A 12,457-nucleotide genomic window follows, 5' to 3' on the forward strand; every position below is an offset into this window, starting at 1 on the left:
ACATGAGCAACACGACGGGTGCCACATGTGGAGAAGGATCTGCTTACCCTTCTCGAACACCTGTGATCACCCCCAATTTTTGATGGAGTTCGTGTTGCTCAGTCTTTAGTTTTCTATGTTGTGTTTTGTGTACTGTTTTTTGTCTGTTGGTCTTTTTCTTTGTTGACTATGGCGTTGTTTGTTGTCGACGTATGAGTTTGAATGTCCCTTTGGTATATTTCGCCTCTCTTTTGAGATAGACCTCTGCCATCATTAATTATCCATGTTTGACATTGTTATCTCACCTAACAAATTGAAATAGACTTCTGCCATGCGTTATCCATGTGTGACATTGTTATCTTACCTAAAAAATTGAGATATACATCTGCCATTAGAGATCTATTTGTTTTACGTGTTTTGTCATATAGCTCTTCAACTGTTTCGGTACTTATACATCCCTCGGATTTCAAATGTTTGGCTTTGAGCGTTCATGATGAAGGTAAATCCAGAAAAGCGCTTCGGACGCATGAAATTATTTAACGTGTTGTTTTCAATTTTTTACATCACTGGGTCGATACCTCTGCTGGTGGACTATCAGTCCCCGAGGGTATCATCAGCTCAGTAGTCAGTACTTCGGTACTAACATGATTTATAACAAACCCTTCTAAATTGTCCGTTAATAAATTTTGAAATTATAAAGAAACTAAGGTTTCAACTCCCTCAGGCAAAGTTGACCTTAGATGAATTTGGATATTGTTTTACGTGTTTTTGTCATATAGCTCTTCAACTGTTTCGGTACTTATACATCCCTCGGATTTCAAATGTTGGCTTTGAGCGTTCCTGATGAAGGTAAATCCAGAAAAGCGCTTCGGACGCATGAAATTATTTAACGTGTTGTTTTCAATTTTTTACATCACTGGGTCGATACCTCTGCTGGTGGACTATCAGTCCCCGAGGGTATCATCAGCTCAGTAGTCAGTACTTCGGTACTGACATGATTAATAACAAACCCTTCTAAATTGTCCGTTAATAAATTTTGAAATTATAAAGAAACTAAGGTTTCAACTCCCTCAGGCAAAGTTGACCTTTGATGAATTTGGCTTTTTGTTTTACGTGTTTTTGTCATATAGCTCTTCAACTGTTTCGGTACTTATACATCCCTCTGAATTCAAATGTTTGGCTTTGAGCGTTCCTGATGAAGGTAAATCCAGAAAAGCGCTTCGGACGCATGGAATTATTTAACGTGTTGTTTTCAATTTTTTACATCACTGGGTCGATACCTCTGCTGGTGGACTATCAGTCCCCGAGGGTATCATCAGCTCAGTAGTCAGTAATTCGGTACTTACATGATTTATAACAAACCCTTCTAAATTGTCCGTTAATAAATTTTGAAATTATAAAGAAACTAAGGTTTCAACTCCCTCAGGCAAAGTTGACCTTAGATGAATTTGGATATTGTTTTACGTGTTTTTGTCATATAGCTCTTCAACTGTTTCGGTACTTATACATCCCTCGGAATTCAAATGTTTGGCTTTGAGCGTTCATGATGAAGGTAAATCCAGAAAAGCGCTTCGGAAGCATGAAATTATTTAACGTGTTGTTTTCAATTTTTATCATCACTGGGTCGATACCTCTGCTGGTGGACTATCAGTCCCCGAGGGTATCATCAGCTCAGTAGTCAGTACTTCGGTACTGACATGATTTATAACAAACCCTTCAAAATTGTTCGTTAATAAATTTTAAAATTATAAAGAAACTAAGGTTTCATCTCCCTCAGGCAAAGTTGACCTTAGATGAATTTGGCTATTTGTTTTACGTGTTTTTGTCATATAGCTCTTCAACTGTTTCGATACTTATACATCCCTCGGATTTCAAATGTTTGGGTTTGAGCGTTCCTGATGAAGGTAAATCCAGAAAAGCGCTTCGGACGCATGGAATTATTTAACGTGTTGTTTTCAATTTTTTACATCACTGGGTCGATACCTCTGCTGGTGGACTATCAGTCCCCAAGGGTATCATCAGCTTAGTAGTCAGTACTTCGGTACTGACATGATTTATAACAAACCCTCCTAAATTGTCCGTTAATAAATTTTGAAATTATAAAGAAACTAAGGTTTCAACTCCCTCAGGCAAAGTTGACCTTAGATGAATTTGGCTATTTGTTTTAAGTGTTTTTGGCATATAGCTCTTCAACTGTTTCGGTACTTATACATCCCTCGGATTTCAAATGTTTGGCTTTGAGCGTTCATGATGAAGGTAAATCCAGAAAAGCGCTTCGGACGCATGAAATTATTAAACGTGTTGTTTTCAATTTTTTACATCACTGGGTCGATACCTCTGCTGGTGGACTATCAGTCCTCGAGGGTATCATCAGCTCAATAGTCAGTACTTCGGTACTAACATGATTTATAACAAACCCTTCTAAATTGTCCGTTAATAAATTTTGAAATTATAAAGAAACTAAGGTTTCAACTCCCTCAGGCAAAGTTGACCTTAGATGAATTTGGATATTGTTTTACGTGTTTTGGCATATAGCTCTTCAACTGTTTCGGTACTTATACATCCCTCGGATTTCAAATGTTTGGTTTGAGTGTTCCTGATGAAGGTAAATCCAGAAAGCGCTTCGGACGCATGAAATTATTTAACGTGTTGTTTTCAATTTTTTACATCACTGGGTCGATACCTCTGCTGGTGGACTATCAGTCCCCGAGGGTATCATCAGCTCAGTAGTCAGTACTTCGGTACTGACATGATTTATAACAAACCCTTCTAAATTGTCCGTTAATAAATTTTGAAATTATAAAGAAACTAAGGTTTCAACTCCCTCAGGCAAAGTTGACCTTTGATGAATTTGGCTTTTTGTTTTACGTGTTTTTGTCATATAGCTCTTCAACTGTTTCGGTACTTATACATCCCTCTGAATTCAAATGTTTGGGTTTGAGCGTTCCTGATGAAGGTAAATCCAGAAAAGCGCTTCGGACGCATGAAATTATTTAACGTTTTGTTTTCAATTTTTTACATCACTAGGTCGATACCTCTGCTGGTGGACTATCAGTCCCCGAGGGTATCATCAGCTTAGTAGTCAGTACTTCGGTACTTACATGATTTATAACAAACCCTTCTAAATTGTCCGTTAATAAATTTTGAAATTATAAAGAAACTAAGGTTTCATCTCCCTCAAGCAAAGTTGACCATAAATGAATTTGGCTATTTGTTTTACGTGTTTTTGTCATATAGCTCTTCAACTGTTTCGGTACTTATACATCCCTCGGATTTCAAATGTTTGGCTTTGAGCGTTTCTGATGAAGGTAAATCCAGAAAAGCGCTTCGGACGCATGAAATTATTTAACGTGTTGTTTTCAATTTTTGACATTGTTATCTTACGTAACACATTGAGATAGGCATCTATCATTATGAATCCATGATTGACATTGTTATCTCACCCAACACATTGAGATATGCATCTGCCATTAGAGATCCATCTTTGACTTTGTTATCTTAAGTAACACATTGAGATATGTATTTTTCATTAATTTTTTATGTGTGACATTGTTATCTCTAACACACTGAGATGGACTTCTGGCATTAGTCATCTATGTTTGACATTGTTATCTTTCCTAACAAATTGAGAAAGACACCTGCCATTAAGTATCCTCGTTTGACATTGTTATCTTACATAACAAATTGAGATATACATCTGCCATTAGAGATCCATGTTTGACATTGTCATCTTACGTAACACATTACGATATACATCTGCCATAAGGGATCCATGTTTGACATTGTTATCTTACGTAACACATTAAGATATGTTTCTATCATTATGGATCCACATTTGACTTGACACTGTTGTCTTACCAAACACATTAAGATAGACATTTGTCATTAGTTATTTATGTTTGATATTTTTATCTTACCTAACACATTGAGGTAAACATCTACCATTAGGGATCCTCCATGTTTGACAATGTTATCTTACCTAACACATTGAGATAGACATCTGCCATTAGGGATCCTCCATGTTTGACAACGTTATCTTACCTAACACATTGAGGTAAACATCTACCATTAGGGATCCTCCATATCTGACATTGTTATCTTACCTAACAAATTGAGAAAGACATCTGCCATTAAGTATCCTCGTTTGACATTGTTATCTTACATAACAAATTGAGATATACATCTGCCATTAGAGATCCATGTTTGACATTGTCATCTTACGTAACACATTACGATAGGCATCTATCATTATGGATCCATGATTGATATTCTTATTTTACCTATCACATTGAGATAGACATCTGCCATTAGAGATCCATGTTTGACATTGTTATCTTATGAAACAAATTGAGATATACATATGCCATAAGGGATCCATGTTTGACATTGTTATCTTACGTAACACATTAAGATATGTTTCTATCATTATGGATCCACATTTGACTTGACACTGTTGTCTTACCAAACACATTAAGATAGACATTTGTCATTAGTTATTTATGTTTGACATTGTTATCTTATGAAACAAATTGAGATATATCTTATCTTACCTAACACATTGAGGTAAACATCTACCATTAGAGATCCTCCATGTTTGACAATGTTATCTTACCTAACACATTGAGATAGACATCTGCCATTAGGGATCCTCCATGTTTGACAACGTTATCTTACCTAACACATTGAGGTAAACATCTACCATTAGGGATCCTCCATATCTGACATTGTTATCTTACCTAACACATTGAGATAGACATCTGCCATTAGGGATCCATGTTTGTTTGATGCTTTACATTGTATCACCTGTGTATCGCTTGCTGTAACACTTCTGAATACCAAACGGTCTTTCATTACACTTCTCTTAGGGTTTGGTATTTCTGTAAAAAGTCACCACAATTACAAGACTTATAAGTAAAGTATGCCAGACGCTCTTTTCGTGTGCACAAGACCAATCATATGACCAAAATTTGATGGCCTTATCACTTTTCAAGAGCATGTCTAGCTAATAATTCTACATGTTTTGCTAAAGTCATTTACGCCTGTAGAGGAATAATCTTCATGTGTATCGATGGTTTCAAATAATTAAGTAGGTTTACAGACAATAAGCCCATCAATGATAATTCTTGTCAGGAAAGGAGAATGTACACTTTTATTTAGGATAATGAATGAGTTGGCTTAGGGTTTGTTACCCCTGTAGTAAAAAACATCCTTCAAGGATAATGAATTTGTTCGTCTAAGGTTTGGTACCTCTGTAATTCATAATTTTCCAGTAAGAATAGTCAATGGAGTTGTAAAGGATTCGGTAACTCTGTTGTTCATAAAATTCTAATTAGGACAATCAATGATTAGGGTTCTTACGATACCTTCATCTTTTGTCCTTAATGTTCCTTAAGTTTAAGTAAGTTCGAATTAAAAGTTTCTATCATTGTGAAACCTTATATAGTATGTGAGAAAAGAACCATTATCTATGAAATTCTGAAAAATGGCAAAATTTTCCAATCCTTTAAAATTCATTTTTTTGGGTTAAACTGAGCAGAAATTAAAGCTGTATATTGTGGTGGAAGATTAGAATAAGAATATAAAACTTGGTGCTCTACCTTCTACCTATTTATTATTGGGTAACAATACAATGTCAACATTTATATTATTTTATATTAAAGGACGAAAGTTTAGGATCAGTGAAACTAAGAAAAACGGAATCATTTAGAGATTTTAAAACACGACGTATGATGTATATATTAAAATACCATCTATAGGTTTGCCGTTGATAAACCACTTTACTACTGGCGTTGGAATTCCGTCCACCAAACAAGGAAATTCTGCGTCCTCTCCAATGTTGGTTGTAACATCTACTGGTTTCGTCAACCAAAAAGGTCTTGCTGTGCAGAAAAAGGGATAATGGTTATACTGACAATATGCCTAACAGAGATGTTGTGAAACTGACTGCCTGGGTGGTCTTGTGGTAGCATGCTCGCCTATAGTGCGGAATGACGTTGGTTGGATTCCAAACCAATGACTTAAAAATTGGAATATGCTTCCCCACCAATCATGCTGAATTTACGGGAAAACGATAAAACCCAAATAACAAATTCTCCATAAGTATAAACATACTTGAGATGTGGTGTGATTGCCAATGAGATAACTATTCATCATAGTCCAAATGAAGTGGTTGTAAACAACTATTGGTCATCGTATGATCTTCCCCATTGAGCAAAATTCATACAATATAGTCAGCTAAAAATTCCCCGACATGACAAAATGTGACACAATTCAAACGAGAGATATTTTCTAATATACAGTGTATAGTAACCTTACATTGCAGGAAAAAAATAAATATTGACTGTATTTTGATAATATGACAATTTGACAGGTGCGTCTGATACATTGATAGATAGCCTGTTCATACAACATTTTAATTAATTTGTGTGGCCATAACAACCATTATGATACACATATTGTTAATTTGTGGAAGGGAAGTAAGGAATATCGAGTGTCAAAAACTGAAATTCTGTTGCTGGAAATTACAATATACCAACGCCCTATGTAAACATATCCGATGTGATTAGTATTGTACAAAAAACGGTGTATACAACTAAATACACATGCATAAATTATGTCAAAACATGTTTATGATAACTATATTAGATAAAAGAATCATGAATGAATAAACGACTGATTTAAAACGCATCCAAACATTAGAACCGAAATATACTAATTGGAAATCGACTTAGGGTTAAATCCGTTTTTCCATTTTCACGAGTTTTTCACAGATGTGTATAACATGTTGATGCAAATCAAAATATTAATATAACGAAATCGGAAAAAAGGAAACATTAATTTAACATATGCATATTTACACCAAACATTTGAAATTTCTTCACCTGAGATCACCCTCGGTTTTTGGTGGGGTTCATGTTGCTCAGTCTTCAGTTTTCTATGTTGTGTTTTGTATACTGCTGTTTTTTGTTTTTTGTTTTGTTTTTTGTTTTGCCATGGCGTTGTCAGTTTAATTCCGACTTATGAGTTTGAATGTCCCTCTGGTATCTTGTGCATTTCTTTTACATTTATCATACGGGTGCCTGTTGTGTAACTTACTTTACGGTATAGTTTTATGTCATTGGTATGTTGAAGCATTCTTGTCCTTTAGTCGTTGGTTGATAGTTGTCCCATTGGATATCATTTCACATCTAGTTAGTTTCATAATAGTACGTTATACATGATTACCTTCCACGAGAAGTTGGAATTTATGTGCATTGGTACTTCCCACAATATTTAATCCTTTACAAGAATACTCTCCTGTATCTTCATACTCAAGGTCACGTATAATTAGTTCGTGTCCTGATTTCAAGATAACACCTGATCTGTCATCTATTTCAACACCATTTTTCTTCCATATCATTTCCGGAGTTGGGCTGGAATAAATATAACAATCAATCATCAGTTGTACTCGTATATGTTAACCGTGTTCTGCCAACACGAATTCCAAAAAATATATACGCTATATTTGTTTGTATAAATCAAATGTTTAGACAGGTTTAACATATGTTCAAGCATCAATAAGTTCAACGTTTTTTTGTATTTGAACAAACCAAATTATAATCTGGTGAAATACTTAAAATTTTACTGTTTACTTGGTCATGAAACGTTATAACAGGAACCTGTTACAAATTCTAAGAGCTATACATACTAAAATCTTTCGATCATATCTCAGAGACCAGTGATTTTTATACTGATTGCAAAAGTAATGTAAATATTTAGTAATAGGAATACTTGTTATGGTCTACATCTGTAACCTAAACCAATTTTCTTTACAAAACATTTTATTTTTCTATATCGTGTTCAATAAAATCCATTATTTCGCAAGATAAAGTTAAAGCCAGAAACATGATATTAGAGATAGGCAATAAAGTCACATCTGGTGACATCACACGTCCTTCTATTGACACTATTCAAGTACGAATGATATCATTCAAATCTTAATAATCCAAAAATAAAATAAAACCTCGATGCTCTATCAAGAAATTAGGCCGACTTCATTTTCTTGGCATCATTAATTGTATTATTAAAAACAAATAGGAACGTCAAAATAACATTAACGGTACCAATTTTCTTGCACCTGATGCGCATTTCAACAATAAATGTCTCTTCAGTGACGCCCGAGGCCAAATTATTTGAAAATCCAAGAAATGATATAAAAAGCCAAAGCCGGGCACAAATCTCATTCAACATATTTCGTTCAGTGACGTCGTTGAATTTTTAATATTTTTATTGTAATATTTGTCTTTCAAACTTTACCTTTCTAGGTAATTTCTTAAATTCCAAACCATGCCTTGAAATATACAAGCAAATTAGTAAACCAAAGGGATATGTCTGTACCTTAAAGAGTGGTTGGAAAAATAGAGATCCGTTTGCTATATAAATAGATAATATTGCCATTTAAGGGATTTGTCAATCTCTATTCTCTGGTATTATATATTAAACTGCAACAGATAACGATCTATAACATTACAGCTATCCACAAACAGCTATATTCACTCATTCGCAATGCATAGAAACAGACTAATAACAAACCGTCACAATGGTAGATGTGCAAATTAAGGCGATCGTTGTTTACCGATGTTCAAATCTCGTAATCGATCAGAAGAAGACAAATCAAAGAAACCAACAGAAAATGAGGTAAATAGCATAGACTCCAAAAGAAGCGAGACCATGTGTGTCGACAGGGTAAGCGTCTCCTGCAATGCATGCATCACTCCCCACGTGAATTCACACTCAGTCAAAATGTCACATTCCAGAATAGGACAAAATCGATAAAGTTATAGACTAGACGACCTTACTGGTTAATAAAGATCAAATGCCTGGGCAAAACATGTCGATAGTGATTGAGACACCAAAACGGTGGGATCATACCAACTACTCAATGCTTTTAGTATTCATCGTATGTTATTAGTTTAATATAGAACGCAACTCAGATGTTTTAAGAAAACGTTATAAGAATTCCCCATGTATACAAAATGTAAAAAACGATCTTGTAAAACATACGAGATAGACGAACCTGGGTTTTCGATGCATGCTTTCTTTTCAATGCTAATTTTAATCCTGGTATCTATGATAAGTGTATTTACAACCATTGAGACGATGCCAATGATAATGTAGGTTTCCTCCCCGATGATATCACTAACTCAGTAGTCAGCACTTCTATGTTGACATGAATTATCATTGGTATGGTCATAATTATGAATTAACTGTTTACAAAACTTTCGAAATACTTAGGGTTTTCTACCCAAGGAATAGACTGCCTTAGCTGTATTTGTCAAAGAAACCTTTTGGAATGTTTGGTCCTCAATGCTCTTCAAAGCGCACTTTCTTTGCCCTTTTTAACGTTATTCAAACGTCACTGGTGTGTCTTTTGTAGACAAAACTCGAGTCTGGCGTACAAAATTGAATTATGGTTTCTATGATGAGTTTAATAACAATCATTGGTCGATGCTTCTGCTGGTTAATTTTTCCTCCCCGAGGATATCACCATCCGAGTAGTCAGCACTTCTATGTTGACATGAATTATAATTGAAATGATCATAATTATAAATTGAATGTTTACAAAACTTTGAATTTGTCTAACTACGTTCTACCCCAAGAATAGATTACCTTAGCTGTATTTGGCAAAAAGCTTTATGGATGTTAATTGGTAACTCAATGCTCTTCAACTATTTACTTTATTTGACCTTTTTAACTTTTTTGATTCCAGCGTCACTGTTTAGCCTTTTGCAGACAAAACCTGCCCGTCTGACGTACACAGTTTTAATCTTGCTATATATGATGAGCTATTACATATACGCGAATATACTTACTATCCATAGAGTATACATGTGAACGTTGCCTGTTCGCCTTTCAATCCCACGACTTTAGTCTCAGAATTATGTATAAATTGTGGTTTAATTTGAGTAGGGTTCATTCCTGTAACAAAATAATTAGAAAAAAACATCGACAAAGGCCTTAAAACAAATGAAAAGAATTTCACGTGATCATAAAAAGGCAAAAGATACCAAAGGGAGAATCTAAACTTTAAAGTGGACGAGGGACAGACTAAATAACAACACGTGTCTGAAACAACTTTATCAGATAGCTCGTGACTAAAAGTTCCCAAAGCTAAAACAATTTAACGTTTGGGAAAACTAACAAACCATACAAAAAGCGGAACTATATATCATAGAACACTAGTCGAACTAGATTATTTGTCTGTTATGTTAAAAACAATACCAAGGGGATAGTTAAAAAATGATACAAACGGAAAAGTAAATGGCAAAAGAAAAACGACGAAAAGACAAACTTTGACCTTGAGCGTCAATGAAAAGACATTAATTGTCAAAATGCGCATCATGCGCAATCCATTTGTTACTGTTAATGAATGCTACTGATATAACAGTCCATAAAATACTGAACAGAAAACTTAACACTGAGCAACACAAACCCCACCACGAACATGGTATATCATTACACGAGAAAGACTTTGTTTGTATTTTAACATATCTTTGGATTTTTAGAATCCACACCGCTCCTAAGGTATGTAGTTTTGTTTATAAATATTCCTTCTTTTGTATTTATATATATTTAGAGAGAGAAAAACATTAAAATAAACTGTGGGTTTTCATGCAGTTTATATAGTCGTAACAAATTATAAATTTATAATCCTCGTATCTTTGAAGGCAATAGTATTTAACCGATATCTAAATCTCGGTTATCCATTTAGAATGAAAACAACTATCTATAAAGTTCGTGCATCCGAAGCGCTTTACTGGATAACCTTCTTCAAGAACGCTCAAATCTGGACATTTGAAAGCTAGGGATGTGTAAAATTATGTTGAAACGTTAAGGCCTGTATGATAAAGGAGATATACTAATAAGAATTAAAAGAAAAAAGAAAAACAAACATTAGACTTAAGGGAATTGCATGAACTCTAAATGACCTTGTGTACCAATAAGAAAAGCATCTCCTGCTATGGATTTTTCATCAGTGGTGTAAAGCGTTAATATATAACTTCTGCCAGACGCTTGATAACATGAAAACATGGCAATCCGAGTGTTCATTGTATTTACATTGTAAAAGATATATTCACAGAATTATGCAAACAAAGAGATTTTGGGACATACGTAAATGAGACAGCAAACAAACGACAGAAATAACAAAAAGTAACAAAAATAATGTTATTTGATCGAAAATCCCATATTCGCAGTATTTAAATGTAACTGTCACACACATATGTTTTTTGTTTTGGCCTTAATATTTGTACCTAAAGAGTGGTTATATTAAAACGTAAAACATTTGTGAAGTATTGCTTCCATCCTGTTCTGCATTTAATGTATAGTCTAATGTTTGAAATAAATCATTTTAAGTAATGATTAGTTTAAATCCTTAACTTGATAAAAGACTTTCCATTTAAACAAAAAGAATAAAATTCATTGTGTCAAATAATAAGTACAACAACTCACTTGTATTTACATTGATAATGTGGTCGTCTCCTGTTTTAACATTCCGGTATATAGAGTTGTACGTGTTACATCTGTATATTTTACCGCCATCTATTTCCCTGATATTAGCAAAATAAAGTGTCCCTGTAAAGATTTGATTGTGATATGTATAACAAGTATAAATAAGTAGTAAGTAGGAAATATGTTATCATCAAAATAACTCACGTAGCAAAAAAGACTTCTTGAGCCTGCCCTGAATCAAGAACCCGGTAGTGCATATATCTACATAATAGTTTGTCATTTTGGGGAATTTGTATTTATGGTACTTATATCCCCGATAGTTTCAGTTACTTAACTAACTTCTTTTCTAGACTTGGGGCGATTTAGGGCTTGATATATTGTATAGAGATATGTCTATAGATAGTTTTCGATTGAGGCAATGTACGCAAAAATTTTAGAGGTCAACGTTCACACATTCCTTCATAAATAAACCAAAATTCAATGTGTTGTACTGACCGTTAGACTTTTGAACAATTTTAATTTCTTTAAGCATTGCTCAATACTTGACAACGATGTAGTTAACTATATAACGAAACACTAGGATAAACTCATATGTTTCATCTATATAAATATCTTTTGATTACAGTGTTTAATATGTGTTCTCCGCAGCCACTTAATATGATTATAATGCATATGTCTAGCTATTATTGGTAACATAGATGTTTAATAAAATTCCGTAATGATGATTGACAGACAACAAGTATTCAGCTTTAATTATTTTGGGTGAAGTTGTTTCGCTAACTAGAATAGTAATTTGATTACATTTTAATACCATATACATTCAAAGGACAATCAAATAAATGTCTTTGTTGCATTGTTTTAGTTTGCCAGATTGTTTTCTAATGAAATAGTACATGTGGTAACAATGTAACAGTCTTCTCCTGGAGATGTAACGAAACATCGAAAATCGATATTGGACCATTCTGGTTTTAAAAGATATGATTATCAT

At 34.1% G+C, this 12,457-nt stretch overlaps 1 protein-coding gene across 1 annotated transcript in view; it reads right to left on the bottom strand.

Annotated features, from left to right (window-relative positions):
* LOC127723105 (neural cell adhesion molecule L1-like protein) overlaps positions 1–12,457 on the bottom strand; it is a 32,243-nt gene that overhangs the window by 3,121 nt on the left and 16,665 nt on the right. The window contains exons 5-9 of the mRNA XM_052229564.1: positions 11,470–11,592; positions 9,831–9,936; positions 7,204–7,391; positions 5,727–5,858; positions 4,716–4,856 (exon numbers count right to left, since the gene is read on the bottom strand). Of these exons, the coding sequence (XP_052085524.1) occupies positions 4,716–4,856; positions 5,727–5,858; positions 7,204–7,391; positions 9,831–9,936; positions 11,470–11,592 (690 nt within the window). The remainder of the gene's footprint in view (positions 1–4,715; positions 4,857–5,726; positions 5,859–7,203; positions 7,392–9,830; positions 9,937–11,469; positions 11,593–12,457) is intronic.

The sequence above is a fragment of the Mytilus californianus genome, unplaced genomic scaffold (genome assembly GCF_021869535.1).
Source record: "Mytilus californianus isolate M0D057914Y unplaced genomic scaffold, xbMytCali1.0.p SCAF_1, whole genome shotgun sequence".
Classification (NCBI taxonomy): domain Eukaryota; kingdom Metazoa; phylum Mollusca; class Bivalvia; order Mytilida; family Mytilidae; genus Mytilus; species Mytilus californianus.